General features: G+C 26.4%; 1 protein-coding gene across 1 annotated transcript in view; it reads left to right on the forward strand.

Annotated features, from left to right (window-relative positions):
- Nucleotides 1-21,022, forward strand: part of LOC111679124 (coiled-coil domain-containing protein lobo) — a 776,294-nt gene that overhangs the window by 591,181 nt on the left and 164,091 nt on the right. The window contains 1 exon segment of the mRNA XM_046949218.1: nucleotides 5,766-5,947. Within this exon segment, the coding sequence (XP_046805174.1) occupies nucleotides 5,766-5,947 (182 nt within the window).

A 21,022-nucleotide genomic window follows, 5' to 3' on the forward strand; every position in this document is an offset into this window, starting at 1 on the left:
AAAAAATAAAATAAAAATAGTATTTACATATGTTAAAATTAGAAGAATGATTTGTATATTTACAAACATATTTCTGTCTTTATTCTGACGTCAATATTTATAATGAATTTAATTCGTTTAAGTAATTTTCGAAACGATGTTGATAACTTTAAAGTGATTTTCGGAAGTGAACCTTTTATGGGAGCTATGACCACTTACGGACCTATCCGAAAAATATTTCATAGAGTGATCCATATAAAAACAAGGCATACTTGTGTATCAATATAGATTTATATTACAATGAGATATGTGCGTTTAAGTGATTTTCAGAAGTGACCTTATATGAGAGCTATCAACAGTAATAGACCGATCTGAAAAAAAATAAGTAGAATGGTTTAAATTTACACAAGAGATATACAAACTCGAATTTGATCTTGAAAACCTTATTATTTAATAAAACATATACATTTAAGTGATTTTCTAAAGTGAATCCCATATGGGAACTATGAGCAATAGACGAAATATTTAAGTGTCAAATTTTACAAAATAGATTAATGAATCAATAAAATATGTTCGTTTAAGTGATTTTTGGAAGTGGACCTTATATGGGAGCTTTAATGATTTTCAATAACGGACCGATCCGACGTCGGAAGTTTACATGTATACAGCAGGATCGCATACAATCTTCTTAAGAGCGTAAAAAAACAAATATTTAGTTGCTTGGCAGCAATTAACAAACTAAGTTGATGCCGCTTTGTTTCAGTTTGAAAAAAACAAAAACACACGGTACTAGGATTTCTATTCACATTATATATGTATATACTAGCTTCAATATCAATACTTATGATTTTGGGTTTTTAATCATTTTCTCCTTTAAAGCATTATTTAAACTCTTTAAAGCATTTATAAAGGTACTTCAATAAAATTGAGAAAGCTAAATTCAAAATATATTTCCTTAAGGAGCCTTCACACGATTTCACTTTAAGGACGTAAAGTCTAATGAGAAAGTAAGATGAAATTCGACCCGTATGTAAAAAAATGATAAAAGTCGTATTTTATTTGTGTTTACACGATTAGTATAAAACATTAACCAAGTGAGATGGAAACAGCTTTTTCACTTTTTTGAGTTTACATAAAAATACTACATATGTTTACATAAAAATACTAATACTACGAAGTATTATTATTTTACTCAATGCAATAAAATTTTGACAGATCATATTACTTGTGTGATCGTGTGAAGAGGCCTTAGAATAACTAATATAAATTGACGTAGAGAAAAAGTGCGTACTAATTTTTCCCCTTTCTGCTATACGTTTCAAAAAATGCCTTTTAATGGTTTTCAAGACAGTCTTAAAGTGTGTGGTTCAAATTTCATAAATTTCGGTTCAGTCGTTGTCATAATAAGATGTGATTGCATCAAAAATACAAATATTTTCTTTGCTGTTTAATTTGTCAAAAATATTGATATTTAAAAATTCACAATTCACACAAATTTAAAAACTTCATATCATTTTAAGATTACACAACAAAATTCGTTCCTTTTATCTGTAAATTTTTAGTTTATAAAATTTTTTAAATTTTAACCTCCTTATTCACAAACAAAATTTATTTTATAAAAGATTTATAAAACAAAATTTCCACATAAAATCTATTTTATAAACCTTTTATAAAATAAAAATTTTGTTTGTGAATAAGGGGGTAAGTATTTAAGTATAACAATATAATAATAATTTTACCGAGTTCCGTGTTTCGTCCCTTTTTGATTTTTTGGAATATTGTTATAACCAGGGAAACCAAAATATGCAAATGCATGTTTTTTGTGGTGCGTCGTATGGACTCATGGATAAGATATTTATACGTTTCAGACCAATTTAAGAATTTTGTCATCGATTTGTAAGAGCATATTTTTGCATAATTTACCCATAAGAGCATAAATTTGCATGATATGACTTTTTTTAGCATATTTAAGGCATATTTTCGAGTTTTTAGAGCATATTTTACTCTTTTAGTGCAAATTTTGATGTTTTCGCTTTTTTCGTTTTTGTACATTTTCAAAACTTTTTAAAAAAAAAAAAAATAAAATTTAATTTTTTTATTTTTAGTTTTTCAGCCTATTTTACAATTTTGAAAAAAATTCGTTTGTAGAACTTAAAAACTGCAAAAAATACATTACTCTCACGAAATCCAATGTTATAGTTTTTTGTTCAATAAAGCATTACATTTTAAATCAGACATAAAATCTATTACTTTTGATTTCATGAGACCAATCCATTTTTATAGTTTAAAAAACTAATTATTGGAATTTATGACAACACCGATTAAAATGTCAGTTAAGAAGCTATGAATAAAATTGGTAGAAATGTGTCAAACTTTGTCGTTTGAAATATGTTTTTTGGGGTCCAAATGGTTTCAAGTTATTTATTGGTTATCTAAACGTATAACGGAATTCTATTAAACTAGTTCTTCAAACTATGAGATGAATCAATTATAAAAAATCTTGTAGGATGAAATATGACACTAAACATTTATTATTTCATTACAATTTCTGTCTTTTTGAGCTTTTCAATGTTAAAAAATAATGAAAAAATTCATTTTTAGAGCATATTTTTTAAATTTTAAGAGTATATTTTGAGTTTTTACGGCATATTTAATGCGCTTAAAACACTTTTTTTAGAGCATGTTTTCGGTTTCCCTGGTTATAACCAATTGAACTTCTAAGTAAAGATATAAAATTTCTTATAGTCGGCCCTGCCATTTAGGTGTGAACCTTATGATAAACACGAAACTCCCCTTTTTATCCATTTTGCATATTTCAGAAAAAGTACATAAACTACACAGAATTACCCGTTAAGTGTGAATTAAATAATAGTATATTTGGCGTAATTATGGCATAAAAAGCCCAAATCGGGAGGTATGGTTGTATGGGGGCTAGGTGAAATAATGGACCGATTTCAACCGTAGGCTTCGTCCCTGTGCCAAAAATCGATCGATATAGTTTAAGGTGGGTATTGGACCAATATTTTTGTGTGTTACAAACATCAGCACAAACGTATAATACCCTCCCCACTATAGTGGTGTAGGGTATAACAAACAAATAAACAAACTTACAAAGAAATTTATAATATATAATATTAGGATGGACATAATTTTTTGGGAGTTATAAACGATAAACTAATATCCGGAAATATATACCTTTGTATGGGGGCTATGGGAAATTGTGAATCAATTATTATGATTTTCAACACAATTGATCCTTGCTATACGCAGAGAAGAAATATAGTTGTGGTAACCATAATGGTTAGAATTATGGTTAAAGTTATAACATATTGTGATCATTTTTACTATCAAGAAATATCATATTATGATCATTATTAGTACAATAACATATTATGATTAAATATAGTCCGAATATTTCATCATAATATAGTTTTATTAACAATAATGTGATATTGTGATTTCAAGCAACCACATTATGGTTTCATGTAATCATATAATGACTTCAAGTAATCATATTATTGTTTCAAGTAACCATATTATGGTTTCAAGTAATCAATATATTAAACAAAATATGGTCAATCTAATGTGCTTGGCTTAAAATATAATTATTTGTTAATTTAATAATAATTTTTTAATAATTTTTAAACAAACACAAGACTTCCAAGCACTGGTATTCCCACACTTTCATGCCAATATAAACACAATAAATTTTTTTAATTATTAATTTTTTATGTACCCTATTTCATGTATTTTATATTTCTTTGTTTCCTATTATATTTTTAGATATTATTTATTTTTCACAATTATTTTAACACTGCGTTTGTTTAACAGTTTATTTAATCCGATCTAGTACGGATAAACCATACAACTGATATAAGAATGGCAATATCAAAATATTTTTAATAGTAAACGTATTTTACTTATATCTTAAACATTATATGGATAAACGTGTAAAATCCTACCATTTAATAGTTTAAATGGTTCTAAATAATATAATATGTTTACATAATTATCATTATTTATTTGTTTTAAAAATAATATTTTTTCAGAGAATCATTCTCAAATTTATAATTGTCATAAACATATAAATGTTTTCTGTAACTAAAATATTGATGAAGTTCAATAAAAATAACAATTGTTTGGTCATGACAACAAAATATTGTTACAAAAAACATAGAATAGCTGTCCTACCCATGCCGAACTATGTTTTTTCTTTGCGTGTAGAAATAAAAGGTGAATTTGGCTGACTTCCCTTACTTAGTTTCAACGTGAGCGTGTTTTAGGCAGACAGAGAGACGGACAGACAGAAACAGCTACACCGACATAGAATTTCATAAGGACCTAGAATATATACATACTTTGTGAGCACTCAGATGAATATTTCTTGGTATTAGTTACATGACGTCTTTTTAGCTGACTAGGTAATGAGTTGTCGTAATCAATAACATTGTTTTATTTTTAATGGGATTTGTAGCCAATTATGTAGAGAATCAGTCCAACTACTTATTTGATTCCAAATTCACTGCATTTGATGTTATTTTCAGGAAGGTATTTGTTTTTTTTTTTTTTTGAAGTCATTAGGAAGTGAAATTGTAGTATTATATAATAAACTAATTTGACTAAATAATATTACACGCATTTATCAATCAACTCAAAAATGAAATGTTCTAATTAAATGAAAATTCAATACAAAAGACCTGATACTTTTGAAGTGGTGATAAAAGTTATTCTTTTGGAAGTACTTCGTTTTAATTTTGCTATTCAACGTTTGTGGTTCTAATCATATTTGATATTAAAACGTCGATTTATATTTTTATGTAAAAATTATTTTAAAAAGAATTATAAAACAATTTGTTAATGGACCATTGAATAAGAAAGAATAATAAATATAAAAAATAACTGTAGATTCAATATTACATGAAAAAAATATTTTTACGATATATTGTAAATTTTGGAATATTTATAGAAAATATTCTTTTAAATAAGGTCAAAGCAAAAATTCGTTGGAATATAATCTCACTATTTTCGACAAACAGATTCTTAAAGTTTCATACTGGGAAGAGGTCGGACTTTTTTTAATGCTTATATGAAGTTAGTTGTAATGATTTAAGAAGTTATACCATGTTTTTGGGTCAGTAAACCACTTCCTTTTATCATTCAGGATTGTTTTTTTAATTTGTTTTTCGCTTAAGTTGAAAAAGGAATCTGAAAACATATGTATTCAGAATTAAATTTTATTTTTTATTGAAAAAAAAAAACTTATTATTAAAGAGTAATTTAATGTTGATGGAAATAAAAAAATATATAGCTCCGAAGTATGACCTACAATACTGCATTGAAATGCGACATACAAAAACAAGACAAGTAAGAAATTATAATCGGGCTACGTCGACCATATACACCTTACACCTTTTACAAAAATGAAAAGTGATTCACAAGCCCTATTCGGGGATTCAGTTATATGTAGGCTAGGTGAAATAATGGACCGATGTTAACCATTGCGACCTGTAGTTTGATTAAAAGCTTTACAAGCCCTACTTGGGCTCCGATGTATGGGGGCTAGATGAAATAATAGACCGATCTTAACCATTTTCAAAAGGCTTCGTCATTGGGACAATAGAAGATCATGTACCAAATTTAATTTAATTTGGTTTATATGGAGGGACGAACAGACGGACGGAAATAGCTAAATCGAAGAATCCCTGAAAATACCGTTTAAAAATTTAAGTAGAACCAATATTTTATTCTTAGTCTTATTATTAATATTATAAACATTTGCATTTTAGTTCTTCGTTCAAATAGGAATACATTGGCACCAAAAGAACTGTATTTCTTTTCCGATCCCAGACAAGATTCGCTGAAATATTTAAAACTTGAAAGTGATCGCATCATGCTTCATTACAGGAAGCGAACTGATTTTTGCTTCTATCAAGAGTTTGAATTTAAGGCTGCAGATCAAGTGCTAAAGGTAAGTTATTAAATTGTCTGGACAGAAACATTTGCTTAATTCACAACACTATTTTACCTACGTATAATTTGCATTTTTGTATTATTTTGCACTTGTAAAAAACATTGTTAGTTTTTCAAATTCATTTCATATTATAATGTACCCGGTGTGCTCCAACAAAATAAATACATAATAACAGAAAAAAAATATTCAGTCACTTTTTTCAATAAAGACGTTAATCAGTATTAAATTTTAATTTAATTATATTTTTAATTAATGTGATTATTTTTATTAATTGCTTTTTGAATTTTTAAAATTTTTAATATTTTGACATTTGTAAAAATAAAATAGAAAAGAAAAAAACAGTTTATAACTTTTGCATAAAAGAATTTTTTCATTATTTTATAAAAAAAATTTTGTTATTTCAATTCTAACACAAAATGGACGGGAATTTACTCATCTCTGTAATGTGGACCTACGTAAGTAAAAAAGTTCTCATTCAAAAATATTATGTGGGATGGGACGCTAATTGAGACGCATTATATCCCTAATGCATTTAAAAAAAGCAGTGGACTTAACACAAGGTAAGCTTTGAGCAAGACTTCTCAAACGTGTTTCTAGGTTTTCTTTTGTTGTCACTTTTTAGATCATTATTTCTTGGCGCATGACCCCGGCGTGGGTCATGCATGTTTTTAAAACATCGGGGTCATTTTGACCCCAAGGCCGTTTAAGGGTTAATTAATTTTTTTCACTATTATTGTAAATATCGGTTGTTAATAAATAAATTTCTTAAGTTTTGTGATAATCTACCTAAAAATAGAAACAATTTCGACTAGTTTCCATCGAAAATTGCAAATATTACAAAATTTGACCTTTGACCTTTAAAGTTAAATATTACATAAAAAATGTGTTTTTCTCGAAATCCGCTGAATTCAAATTGAAGGTACAGGCAAACTATAAGAGGTGTGTAGATTTGATCGTTTTCAAATCCCTTCGTTCAAACCAAAAAAAAATAGACCTTTATTCAATTTAAAATTAATACAAAGTTCTTTATTGTTTGCTTTTCCTTTATTTACAATGAATATTTGTTACTTGTCTCATCAGCAGCTAAAAATTTACTAAAAAAAAATCTGTATACATGTTTTCTTCATTTGATCTACATTCTCTACTGGAAAGTTGCAATAAAGAAGTTAACCTTGAATAATTTGTATTTTAATATGCCATAACGACAATAATATTACTTAATTCGTTGTTGTAATGCACCATCTACAAATGTGTGCTAACATTGTGTAGAGTGGATGCTTACGGTTGTTAAAGTTATTTTGTTGTTGTTAAAACTGATGAGACAATTTCCAAACAATGTACACAGAAAAAAATAACAAAAGTTGTTAAGTAATTACACAATATTGTTAACAAATAATTAATATTTTCAACCATTGTTTTTATTAAATATGTGTAATTTATATTATATTTATTTTATGATTTTCATTAGTTGATTATCAACTACTAAAATTGTTGAAAATTATTTAAAATTCAAATCGAAATTAGTAATGTATACTTTTAGTTTATATATTTTCTTTTATTTATATATATTAAAAAAAATTATTTTCTAAAAACATTATGTATTCAACACATATTTTTGAAAATTGACATTTTTAATATAAAAAATTTGAAAACCAAAAAATAATAGTTTCAAGACTGCAAAACAATAAAAATCCAGGAATAAAAATGGTAAATTGCATTAAATGGTTTTGTATAAAAAAATCCTCATTTACCGAAGTGTGTTTTTTCCATTTTATTGATTGCACTTTTGTTTGAGAAAATGAAGGAATTGAAGAAACATCTGAGGCAAGTTTTGGAAGACGAAGTGCCTTGATTGCCTTGTTTCACGTTGGTATTTTTCATTCATTGGGTAAACTTAAAACGTGACTTCGATGAAGAACACTCAGGTGGCAAGGATAACATTTAACCATACATATTTGGACATTAATGCGAGAAGGATCAACATGAATCCCGCCTCACCAATGATCTACTCAAGGGCGTTCTTCGATCTTCTAAAGCCCGCGCAACCACATCACAGCGCTCCGTTGATTCGTCAACAGGACCTAGAGACACATTTGTCTCGAAATACCCAGCTTTCAGATTAGCATCCCTCTGGATGAGGAATTTAAAAAGTCAAACGAATCCAATAATTGCCCCGTCAGTTTGAGTGACCACTCTCAGCCGTCATTCAAACTCAATGATGTTCCAACGAATTTGGGTATAAACCACATCCACTATGTGGATCCTGAAGGAACCTCAACCTCTACAGTTTTGTATATATTCTCGACTGCAATATGTTATATTACAAATATCTTCGTTCTATTAATCTGTTTATTTAATTAAATTATAATTTATCGTATGTAATGTAATCGAATGTTTGTTATTTAATTATGTAATACAGTATTATAAATATTAAAACTATTGTAAAATTTATGTAATTATTAAATAAATTGAAATTAAATAAAAATTTATACTTTTTTATTCTGAAATAAAATTATTAAATAATAACAATATTTGTTAAACAATATGAAGACTTTTAATTGATGAGTGTCAACAATTTTTTGTTTAAACATTTTGTTAGAACATAACTGTTGATTGTTAAAAAATTTATTATTCAGTATGACTAATTCATTGTTGAAATTATTTGTTAAGTGTTAACAATTTTAAGCAACAATAATATTTTTTGTATTTACAAAATCCGTTGTTGGTGCCTTTTCAATTAAAAAATTAATTATATTGACGAATTTAGTAATTAATATGACAATTGATTTGTCGTAATTTTTTTCTGTGTATAAGAGAAATAATAATGGTAAACATTAGTGAGTAAATACTAAATACATATATTGCAAACATATGTACATACGTATTAAGAGAATAAGGAATAGGAATAATAAAAATAATAAGATTAATTAACCCACTAAGGGCTAAACATACTCCCCCGCCATATGCTGGTTCAATTTATTGGTAATTTACATATTTTTGTAATAGCTCTTTTGTGTTGACCATCACTAGTTTTGACAAAATATTTTGGATACATCTCTCAAAATTATGAGACACCTGTTTCGTACTTTTTTAAAATTCAGTCTTTTTGGGTGTAAAAGGGAGAAAACTGTATTTATGGTACTTTTTTAGCACATTAAGAAAATTCATATTAAATTACGGATTAACTCTGTAATATTTATTGTAATACTTATTTTGCTATTTCACTGGGGAAAAAATTCCGAAAAGGGAAAAAAACGGGAAATTTAATTTTATTCAAACTTATTGAGCCAATTTTTATAAAATTTCAAAAAGTATTTATTTACTCACACAAAATAAACTGTTGGTATATTATTTTGGAATTCGAGTACTAAGGCCTATATAGGACCAAATTCGATTAAATTGTTTGCTACCTTTTAGAAAGCACAATTTTTCTGGAACAAATGAATGCAGATTTGATTCGTTGTAGTTTAGTAAACTTAATTCTCGAAAAAGTATATTTCTAAGCGAAAAGGGGAAACATTGTACTTTTTTTATTAGTACTTTCCACTTAGGTAAAATTTATTCCACTATTGGTACTATTACTTGTGTATGATAATCTATGTATGTTCTTTAATATGAACTCAAAACACATGCTTATTAAACATACACGGTCCTCATTGAAAAGGATTCTTTAAGAGACAACTTTTTAGTACTTTTTATCTTATAAATTGTACTTTTTTAATTTTCTAAAATATTCAACCTAGAAACATTAATTTTAACATACATGGTCTTGACTGAATAATATTATGTAAATGGTACCCTTTAGATTCTTTATAATGGTTAACCGGAACACACGATCCTTATTAAATGAGAATTTATTGAGAGAGATTTTTGTACTTTTTCGTTTTTCCGATGGTACTTTTTGATATTTTTACGATATTGAACATAGATATTGAAAATAAAATTAAAATATAGGGATCTTAGTGAATGACTATGTACTGAAAGGGACTTTTGGTCCTTTTTCATTCATCAAATTATATTTCTTGAATTTTATATAATATTGAACACAGAGACATAAAATTTATTAAATGATGATCTTTTAGATGTATTTTATGGTACATTATTTCTTATATTACTTTCAAATACAAGCTTCTTACTGAATCACGTAATATTGAACGTATAAAACTGAAACATTAATAAAATGTTTAATCAATTTTAATTTTCTATAAAAGTAAACAAAATTTTGAATGTATTTAATTTGAGTTAGGGTAGCGAATTGATCACCTTCTTAATTGATTTTTAAAAAATTCTCCATCAGTTTAATTTACTTGAATAATAAATTAATAAAAAATCAATTTCATATTTATTAAATATTTAATTTATACTATTAATGAATTAATCAATTTTAAATCTTACCTCAATTATTGACATTAATTGTTCCGATTAATTCGTTATTTAGAAAAAATATATACTTATATTTTTTTACAAATTTGGTAATTGATATCATCATTTTGGTTATAGGTGCAAAACTTGCTTCAGTTTTTTCTGTGTATATTTGAAAAACTATTAGAGCTAAAATCTTAAAATTTTGCAAGAGCAACTTTAACATCCATTTTAATAAATTGGCGTTGTGGTTTGTCTGGGAAACTAATAGACCTAAAATCTTTAAATTTTGCTCAATGAGATTTAACAGTTTTAATCTTCCGATTTGAACATTTTGTCTATGGGAAACTATTAGAGTAAAAATCCATTGACATCAATGTGAAAATTTTAAATTGGCGTAATAGCAAATTGGTACCTCCTATATAAATTACATAAAAAATCATATATCTGAAAAACTATTAAAACTACACACAAAAAACTGAAAATGAGTTTTAATTATCAAAATAATTGTATCAAGCAAGTTTTGCACCTATAACCAAAATGATGATATCAATTATCAAATTTGTAAAAAAATAAAAATATATATTTTTCCAAATAATGAATTAATCAGAAGAATTAATGTCAATAATTGATTAATTCATTAATTGTATAAATTAAATATTTAATAAATATAAAATTGATTTTTTATTAATTTATTAATCAAATAAATGAAACTGTTTCATAGAGAATTGATTAAAAATGTATTAAGGTGATTGAAACAGTCAAATTATTAATCTATTACACACAACGTTAAAGGAATCTAGACCTTTAACAATTCGTTCAGCATTTACAAAAATCATCACTTTATTAACACAATTTAACATATAAAGTGTTTCATAAATTGTCAAGAAACTTGAATATTATATGCCTAAAATTTTATTGACTATTTAAGAAATATAAATATTGCTAGCACAAAAATTCAAAATGATATATTAAAAGTAAATCTAAAAATAGAAAAGAAGGCCAGAAATATTTTTTCAATCAATTAGAAACTTAATTGAATTAATTAAAAGTTTAATCAAAATTTTACACATAAGTTTCAAACAGTTTCAAAAAACGAGATAATTAGGGCAAATAAAAATTTGTTTAAATAAAAAACAAAGAAAATTTAAAAATTGTTATTGAAAATAAACTACCGAAATTTTTTTCTGTGTATAGTTCGATTTTTATAAACTATTGTACATAAATTATGTTCGTAAAGATGTTGTTTATTCGAATTTCATCCGCTAAGTCGTAATTTTAAGCAACTAATGGTAGTTAAATTAATTTCACTGAAGTGATCATTTATCGATCCATCTTCATCAATGTCGGTAGGAAGATTTCCCTTCTCATAACATTTGTTTATGTTGAATTGCATATCTACTTGTATTTTTATGCAGTAATGAGCGTTAAAGGATCCTTTATACGCCCAACCCAATTATGGATCGATACTTCTAAAATTTAGAACGATTTTTATTCATACAAATATTGTTTATGTCGCACTTTTGAGCTAGTAATGAGCTTTAAAGTAATTTTCTAATGGTAACCTTAATAATAAAACAGTTAGAGTCCTCAAATATTGTCGGAGCCACTTTAGTGTCAATATTATTATTTAGGATAACAAGCGGACTAGCCATATAAATTAAATACAAAATTTCGTTTATCTTGGAAAATAATACAGTTAAAATATTAAAATTTTGCACGAATAACTTTAATATCCATGTAAACATTTTGGCTAATAAATTGGAGGACTACACATGAGGGGAGTGGCATTTCCCATATTAATTAAATACAAATATCCATATTTCTTGAGATAACAGAGAGTTGAGAGAGTCCTCTGAGTCCATGCCCCCTTACGCGGACTAGCGTTAGGGGCGTGGCACCTCCCATATAAATTAAATACAAAAATGTATCTTGGAGACTATTATTATTATACTATAACATCCATGTAAACATTTTGAGTATTAAATTGGCGGACTAGTATGGGGGCTTGGAGCCCCCATATAAAAAAATAGAAATATTCATATATCTGAGCATCTATTAGAGCTAGAATCTTTAAATTTAGCTTGAAGAATTTTGACATTCATCTGGACATTTAGAGTATAACGAGCGATCTTTTAATGGGGACTTGACATTTCCCATATGAATAAAATACAAATATTGTTTATCTACACAGAAAAAATTAAAAATGAATTTCAATTATGAAATTGCTCATATTAATTAAAAAAAGTTTTGATTTTGCTCTAATCATCAAAATGATACTATTGATTAATTGAAAATTAAAAATGTTAATTGAAAAAAACGTGGCAAAATTTCAATTAAAACAGTATTATTGTAATTAATTCGTTTAATTAGAACTGGTGGCATATTTCAAATACGTCTTTAATGAATTCGATTAAATTATTGTAATTTTAAATATCGACTAAAAAATAATTATATTAACTATTACACCGTACAACAATTTGGGAAAAATTGTTGCACACATGAGCAAGACCATATACGTTGGAAACTACATACTTGATACAGTTAAACTACATTTTTGGTTTTTTATTTCCTGATCGTTTCTTCCACTAAAAGGAGTTTAAAGTTTGAAAGGAAGAGTAGGTATAATTATATTTAGCTTAAATTTGGTTTGATCTAGTAGGCCAATATAGGTATCGATTGAAAGAGGAGAATAACAGTATTTTTACAAATAAAATAGTTTTAAAATGTTAGAATAAAAAAACTAAAAAAAGTCCTTTAAAATTTTAATCCTTTAATATCCTTATAGAAGTTTTTTTTAAAAAAAAATATATGTTATTTCTTGTCTTTATCTTTATTAGTTCTTTGTAAAAAATAAATGTTAAGTTATATTCAAATGAATAAAAAATTTTTGGAGAATATTTCGTTTAATTTATTATTTATACCAATTACCTACCCCCATTATCTCAATGTCTGTTAATTTTTTGGTGGCGTGTCATAATGTCCAATGTCATAATGTCCATAGACGTTATGACGCACTAAATTGAGTCATAATGTCCATGGACGTTATGACAATTTCAAAAGTGTTACAATGTCCATGAGCAATGGGACATAAAGTCCATGGATTTCAAAGAGTCCATTTATCAAAAAAGGCTTAATTTAGCGAAGCCGGTGTTCGAAATACCCCAGAGTTTGAAACCCCTGCGCCCGGCCGAAGGCCGGCTATCCAGGACACTTTTTAATAGGAGTCCAAAATGTAACAATTACCAAATTTAGGAGCAATTCTTTTCGGGATAAGAGCGTCCCTATCTTAAATTTTAAACAAATTTTCCAATACATTTCTGATTTCAAAGTGTCACAATGTCCATGGACATTATGACATTTTAAAAAAGTGACATAATGTCCATGGACGTTATGTCATTTTTTGGTGTGTCATAATGTCCATGGACATTATGACATTGGACATTATGACATTGGACATTATGACATGCCACCAATTTTTTATTCTAACGTTAAATTGACAGTTTTCAGACAAAATATCTACCAATTAAACATAACCGGTAGTTATGTTCCTATGATTATGACGGTTTAGTGATTAAAACATGCATGTTCCGAATTCTAAAATCCACTTCAGGATAATATAATTAATATAAACATTAATATCACGATGAAAAGCTACATAAAAAAAACCTTTATATATCTAGACATAAATCTCTCCTCTTAATTTTATAATATACATATTAAAGGCCTGCACAAGACAACAATAATGCGACAATTAGTTAAAAAATTTCGTGCGCCTATGATGGCGCACACGATAATTGTCGCATTATTGTTTTCTTGTACAGGCATTTAATCTCTATTTGACTCTAGCCCACATTCAGAAAATTAATTATTCTTCAATATGTCGCAATTGAAATAAACTTCAACATAAATATTTTATTTGCTAAAATAAATCACATTTGAAAGAAATTCACAACTGGTTTAGGGTATGATATGCTCGGCCCAGTACGGCTATACTTTCCTAACTTGTTTAAATATTTATGTATATCGTGGTATACTAATTGCACATGATATATATTCGCTCTGTTATATTTTTTAATGAAAACTATTAATAATATACATTGATAACATTATTGGGAGGTCAAAGGTATTTTTAATAGATATATAGAATTTAGAATAACTATAGTATTAGAGTGCTTCAAAAAAGGAATTCAAAAAAAGTATTACGTTAATTGGTGCCGCAACGGCTCTGAAGTTTGAAGATGCATTTACAAGGGGAAAATATGCATTTTTTCAGTTTTCACAAAAGTTTTGTCATAAAATAATTTGTTTTGTATTTTATTGTCAAAGAATCGTAATGTACACAGAATTAGCGTTACAAAAAGATAAAAACACAAACATTGGTTGAAAAATGTAAAAGTTATTAAAAATCGTGTCTCAGAGCACTTGAATTCGAAATGTGATAAAAATATAAACATATTTTTGCAAATATTCTAATAAAACAATTGTGTTACTTAAAATACATCTGTAGTTACTTGAATATGAGTTTTTGTCCTTATAGAATAACGTAAACCTGTTCTCGGCTATGGTCGAAAAATTTTGATATTTTTAACGTTTCAAAATTCAAATTTTAGTTTTTTTTGATACTTTGTTTAACAAATTTCAATATTTTTGACAGAACTCATAGGGATTTATTGACAACAGATTAGGTAATAAAACAAAAAAAAATTTGATCAATACCTCTTGTTTAGCCCTTAGTGGGTTAATTAATCTTATTATTTTTATTATTCCTCTTCCTTATTCTCTTAATACGTATGTACATATGTTTGCAATATATGTATTTAGTATTTACTCACTAATGTTTACCATTATTATTTCTCTTATACATTGTTTGGAAATTGTCTCATCAGTTTTAACAACAACAAAATAACTTTAACAGCCGTAAGCATCCACTCTACACAATGTTAGCACACATTTGTAGATGGTGCATTACAACAACGAATTAAGTAATATTATTGTCGTTATTGCATATTAAAATACAAATTATTCAAGGTTAACTTCTTTATTGCAACTTTCCAGTAGAGAATGTAGATCAAATGAAGAAAACATGTATACAGATTTTTTTAGTAAATTTTTAGCTGCTGATGAGACAAGTAACAAATATTCATTGTAAATGAAGGAAAAGCAAACAATAAAGAACTTTGTATTAATTTTAAATTGAATAAAGGTCTATTTTTTTGGATTGAACCAAGGGATTTGAAAACGATCAAATCTACACATAAGGTCCTTCGAACCGGATCCCGGATTTAAAATAAAGGTTTTGAATAGATAAAAATTATAACAAAATGTCTCATAATAATACTCCTAACAATACTAATAAAAGTTTACTAGAGCAAACTCCATCTGAATTTGATATAACAATAAATAAGTTTCGTGTAAAAAATTTGCAACGGAATCGACTTATAAAACGTGTTACAGATATCAGTTGCCAATGTTTTGAAGAGATGTCATACACAGAACTTGAGGTTAAATTAGAACTGCTCGAACAAAAGTACAAACAATTTGAGACTATACAATCAGAATATAAAAAAACATTGATGAGTCACAAATCGAGGAAGATTTTCGAGACAAATTTGAGGATTGTAACACTTTTGAAATTGTCATAACGTCCATGGACATTATGACTCAATTTAGTGCGTCATAACGTCTATGGACATTATGACATTGGACATTATGACACGCCACCAAAAAATTAACAGACATTGAGATAATGGGGGTAGGTAATTGGTATAAATAATAAATTAAACGAAATATTCTCCAAAAATTTTTTATTCATTTGAATATAACTTAACATTTATTTTTTACAAAGAACTAATAAAGATAAAGACAAGAAATAACATATATTTTTTTTTAAAAAAAACTTCTATAAGGATATTAAAGGATTAAAATTTTAAAGGACTTTTTTTAGTTTTTTTATTCTAACATTTTAAAACTATTTTATTTGTAAAAATACTGTTATTCTCCTCTTTCAATCGATACCTATATTGGCCTACTAGATCAAACCAAATTTAAGCTAAATATAATTATACCTACTCTTCCTTTCAAACTTTAAACTCCTTTTAGTGGAAGAAACGATCAGGAAATAAAAAACCAAAAATGTAGTTTAACTGTATCAAGTATGTAGTTTCCAACGTATATGGTCTTGCTCATGTGTGCAACAATTTTTCCCAAATTGTTGTACGGTGTAATAGTTAATATAATTATTTTTTAGTCGATATTTAAAATTACAATAATTTAATCGAATTCATTAAAGACGTATTTGAAATATGCCACCAGTTCTAATTAAACGAATTAATTACAATAATACTGTTTTAATTGAAATTTTTGCCACGTTTTTTCCAATTAACATTTTTAATTTTCAATTAATCAATAGTATCATTTTGATGATTAGAGCAAAATCAAAACTTTTTTTAATTAATATGAGCAATTTCATAATTGAAATTCATTTTTAATTTTTTCTGTGTAGATAAACAATATTTTGTATTTTATTCATATGGGAAATGTCAAGTCCCCATTAAAAGATCGCTCGTTATACTCTAAATGTCCAGATGAATGTCAAAATTCTTCAAGCTAAATTTAAAGATTCTAGCTCTAATAGATGCTCAGATATATGAATATTTCTATTTTTTTATATGGGGGCTCCAAGCCCCCATACTAGTCCGCCAATTTAATACTCAAAATGTTTACATGGATGTTATAGTATAATAATAATAGTCTCCAAGATACATTTTTGTATTTAATTTATATGGGAGGTGCCACGCCCCCTAACGCTAGTCCGCGTAAGGGGGCATGGACTCAGAGGACTCTCTCAACTCTCTGTTATCTCAAGAAATATGGATATTTGTATTTAATTAATATGGGAAATGCCACTCCCCTCATGTGTAGTCCTCCAATTTATTAGCCAAAATGTTTACATGGATATTAAAGTTATTCGTGCAAAATTTTAATATTTTAACTGTATTATTTTCCAAGATAAACGAAATTTTGTATTTAATTTATATGGCTAGTCCGCTTGTTATCCTAAATAATAATATTGACACTAAAGTGGCTCCGACAATATTTGAGGACTCTAACTGTTTTATTATTAAGGTTACCATTAGAAAATTACTTTAAAGCTCATTACTAGCTCAAAAGTGCGACATAAACAATATTTGTATGAATAAAAATCGTTCTAAATTTTAGAAGTATCGATCCATAATTGGGTTGGGCGTATAAAGGATCCTTTAACGCTCATTACTGCATAAAAATACAAGTAGATATGCAATTCAACATAAACAAATGTTATGAGAAGGGAAATCTTCCTACCGACATTGATGAAGATGGATCGATAAATGATCACTTCAGTGAAATTAATTTAACTACCATTAGTTGCTTAAAATTACGACTTAGCGGATGAAATTCGAATAAACAACATCTTTACGAACATAATTTATGTACAATAGTTTATAAAAATCGAACTATACACAGAAAAAAATTTCGGTAGTTTATTTTCAATAACAATTTTTAAATTTTCTTTGTTTTTTATTTAAACAAATTTTTATTTGCCCTAATTATCTCGTTTTTTGAAACTGTTTGAAACTTATGTGTAAAATTTTGATTAAACTTTTAATTAATTCAATTAAGTTTCTAATTGATTGAAAAAATATTTCTGGCCTTCTTTTCTATTTTTAGATTTACTTTTAATATATCATTTTGAATTTTTGTGCTAGCAATATTTATATTTCTTAAATAGTCAATAAAATTTTAGGCATATAATATTCAAGTTTCTTGACAATTTATGAAACACTTTATATGTTAAATTGTGTTAATAAAGTGATGATTTTTGTAAATGCTGAACGAATTGTTAAAGGTCTAGATTCCTTTAACGTTGTGTGTAATAGATTAATAATTTGACTGTTTCAATCACCTTAATACATTTTTAATCAATTCTCTATGAAACAGTTTCATTTATTTGATTAATAAATTAATAAAAAATCAATTTTATATTTATTAAATATTTAATTTATACAATTAATGAATTAATCAATTATTGACATTAATTCTTCTGATTAATTCATTATTTGGAAAAATATATATTTTTATTTTTTTACAAATTTGATAATTGATATCATCATTTTGGTTATAGGTGCAAAACTTGCTTGATACAATTATTTTGATAATTAAAACTCATTTTCAGTTTTTTGTGTGTAGTTTTAATAGTTTTTCAGATATATGATTTTTTATGTAATTTATATAGGAGGTACCAATTTGCTATTACGCCAATTTAAAATTTTCACATTGATGTCAATGGATTTTTACTCTAATAGTTTCCCATAGACAAAATGTTCAAATCGGAAGATTAAAACTGTTAAATCTCATTGAGCAAAATTTAAAGATTTTAGGTCTATTAGTTTCCCAGACAAACCACAACGCCAATTTATTAAAATGGATGTTAAAGTTGCTCTTGCAAAATTTTAAGATTTTAGCTCTAATAGTTTTTCAAATATACACAGAAAAAACTGAAGCAAGTTTTGCACCTATAACCAAAATGATGATATCAATTACCAAATTTGTAAAAAAATATAAGTATATATTTTTTCTAAATAACGAATTAATCGGAACAATTAATGTCAATAATTGAGGTAAGATTTAAAATTGATTAATTCATTAATAGTATAAATTAAATATTTAATAAATATGAAATTGATTTTTTATTAATTTATTATTCAAGTAAATTAAACTGATGGAGAATTTTTTAAAAATCAATTAAGAAGGTGATCAATTCGCTACCCTAACTCAAATTAAATACATTCAAAATTTTGTTTACTTTTATAGAAAATTAAAATTGATTAAACATTTTATTAATGTTTCAGTTTTATACGTTCAATATTACGTGATTCAGTAAGAAGCTTGTATTTGAAAGTAATATAAGAAATAATGTACCATAAAATACATCTAAAAGATCATCATTTAATAAATTTTATGTCTCTGTGTTCAATATTATATAAAATTCAAGAAATATAATTTGATGAATGAAAAAGGACCAAAAGTCCCTTTCAGTACATAGTCATTCACTAAGATCCCTATATTTTAAATTTTATTTTCAATATCTATGTTCAATATCGTAAAAATATCAAAAAGTACCATCGGAAAAACGAAAAAGTACAAAAATCTCTCTCAATAAATTCTCATTTAATAAGGATCGTGTGTTCCGGTTAACCATTATAAAGAATCTAAAGGGTACCATTTACATAATATTATTCAGTCAAGACCATGTATGTTAAAATTAATGTTTCTAGGTTGAATATTTTAGAAAATTAAAAAAGTACAATTTATAAGATAAAAAGTACTAAAAAGTTGTCTCTTAAAGAATCCTTTTCAATGAGGACCGTGTATGTTTAATAAGCATGTGTTTTGAGTTCATATTAAAGAACATACATAGATTATCATACACAAGTAATAGTACCAATAGTGGAATAAATTTTACCTAAGTGGAAAGTACTAATAAAAAAAGTACAATGTTTCCCCTTTTCGCTTAGAAATATACTTTTTCGAGAATTAAGTTTACTAAACTACAACGAATCAAATCTGCATTCATTTGTTCCAGAAAAATTGTGCTTTCTAAAAGGTAGCAAACAATTTAATCGAATTTGGTCCTATATAGGCCTTAGTACTCGAATTCCAAAATAATATACCAACAGTTTATTTTGTGTGAGTAAATAAAATACTTTTTGAAATTTTATAAAAATTGGCTCAATAAGTTTGAATAAAATTAAATTTCCCGTTTTTTTCCCTTTTCGGAATTTTTTCCCCAGTGAAATAGCAAAATAAGTATTACAATAAATATTACAGAGTTAATCCGTAATTTAATATGAATTTTCTTAATGTGCTAAAAAAGTACCATAAATACAGTTTTCTCCCTTTTACACCCAAAAAAGACTGAATTTTAAAAAAGTACGAAACAGGTGTCTCATAATTTTGAGAGATGTATCCAAAATATTTATAAAAATTTGATTATGTTAATTATTTCAAAAGTTATAAAGGGCCAAAAAAGGTACCAAAATCACCTTTGTTACATACACATTTTTACCCTTTAAAAGTACGAATTTAAAAAAAGTGCCAGACACCCATCTGCTCATTTTAATAGTAGATAGAGGTGCATTTAAAATTTTTCCTGTATCACTAATATTGTCTAGGATAATTAAGAAAACCTGTTTTACCCGTTTTTCCTCTTTCTGCCCGTAAACGTACAAATTTCCAAAAATCCCTCCTTAGTGGATCTACATAGCCAAAAATACATCTACTGTCAAAATTTCATGATTCGTTCAGCATTTACAAAAATTATCACTTTATTGACACAATTTAAAATATAAAGTGTTTCATAAATTATATACATATGCCTTAAATTTTATTGACTATTTAATAATTATAAATATTGCTAGCACAAAAATTCAAAATAAAATTAAAATAAAAATAAATTTAAAATAGAAAAGAAAGCCAGAAAAATTTTTTCAATCAATTAAAAAATTAATTGAAAAATTAAAAATATTGTAAAAATAATTATTTTTCAGAGAATCATTCTCAAATTTATAATTGTCATAAACATATAAATGTTTTCAGTAACTAAAATATTGATGAAGTTCAATAAAAATAACAATTGTTTGATTATGACAACAAATTATTGTTACAAAA

Source organism: Lucilia cuprina, chromosome 4, assembly GCF_022045245.1.
Source record: "Lucilia cuprina isolate Lc7/37 chromosome 4, ASM2204524v1, whole genome shotgun sequence".
Classification (NCBI taxonomy): Eukaryota; Metazoa; Arthropoda; class Insecta; order Diptera; family Calliphoridae; genus Lucilia; species Lucilia cuprina.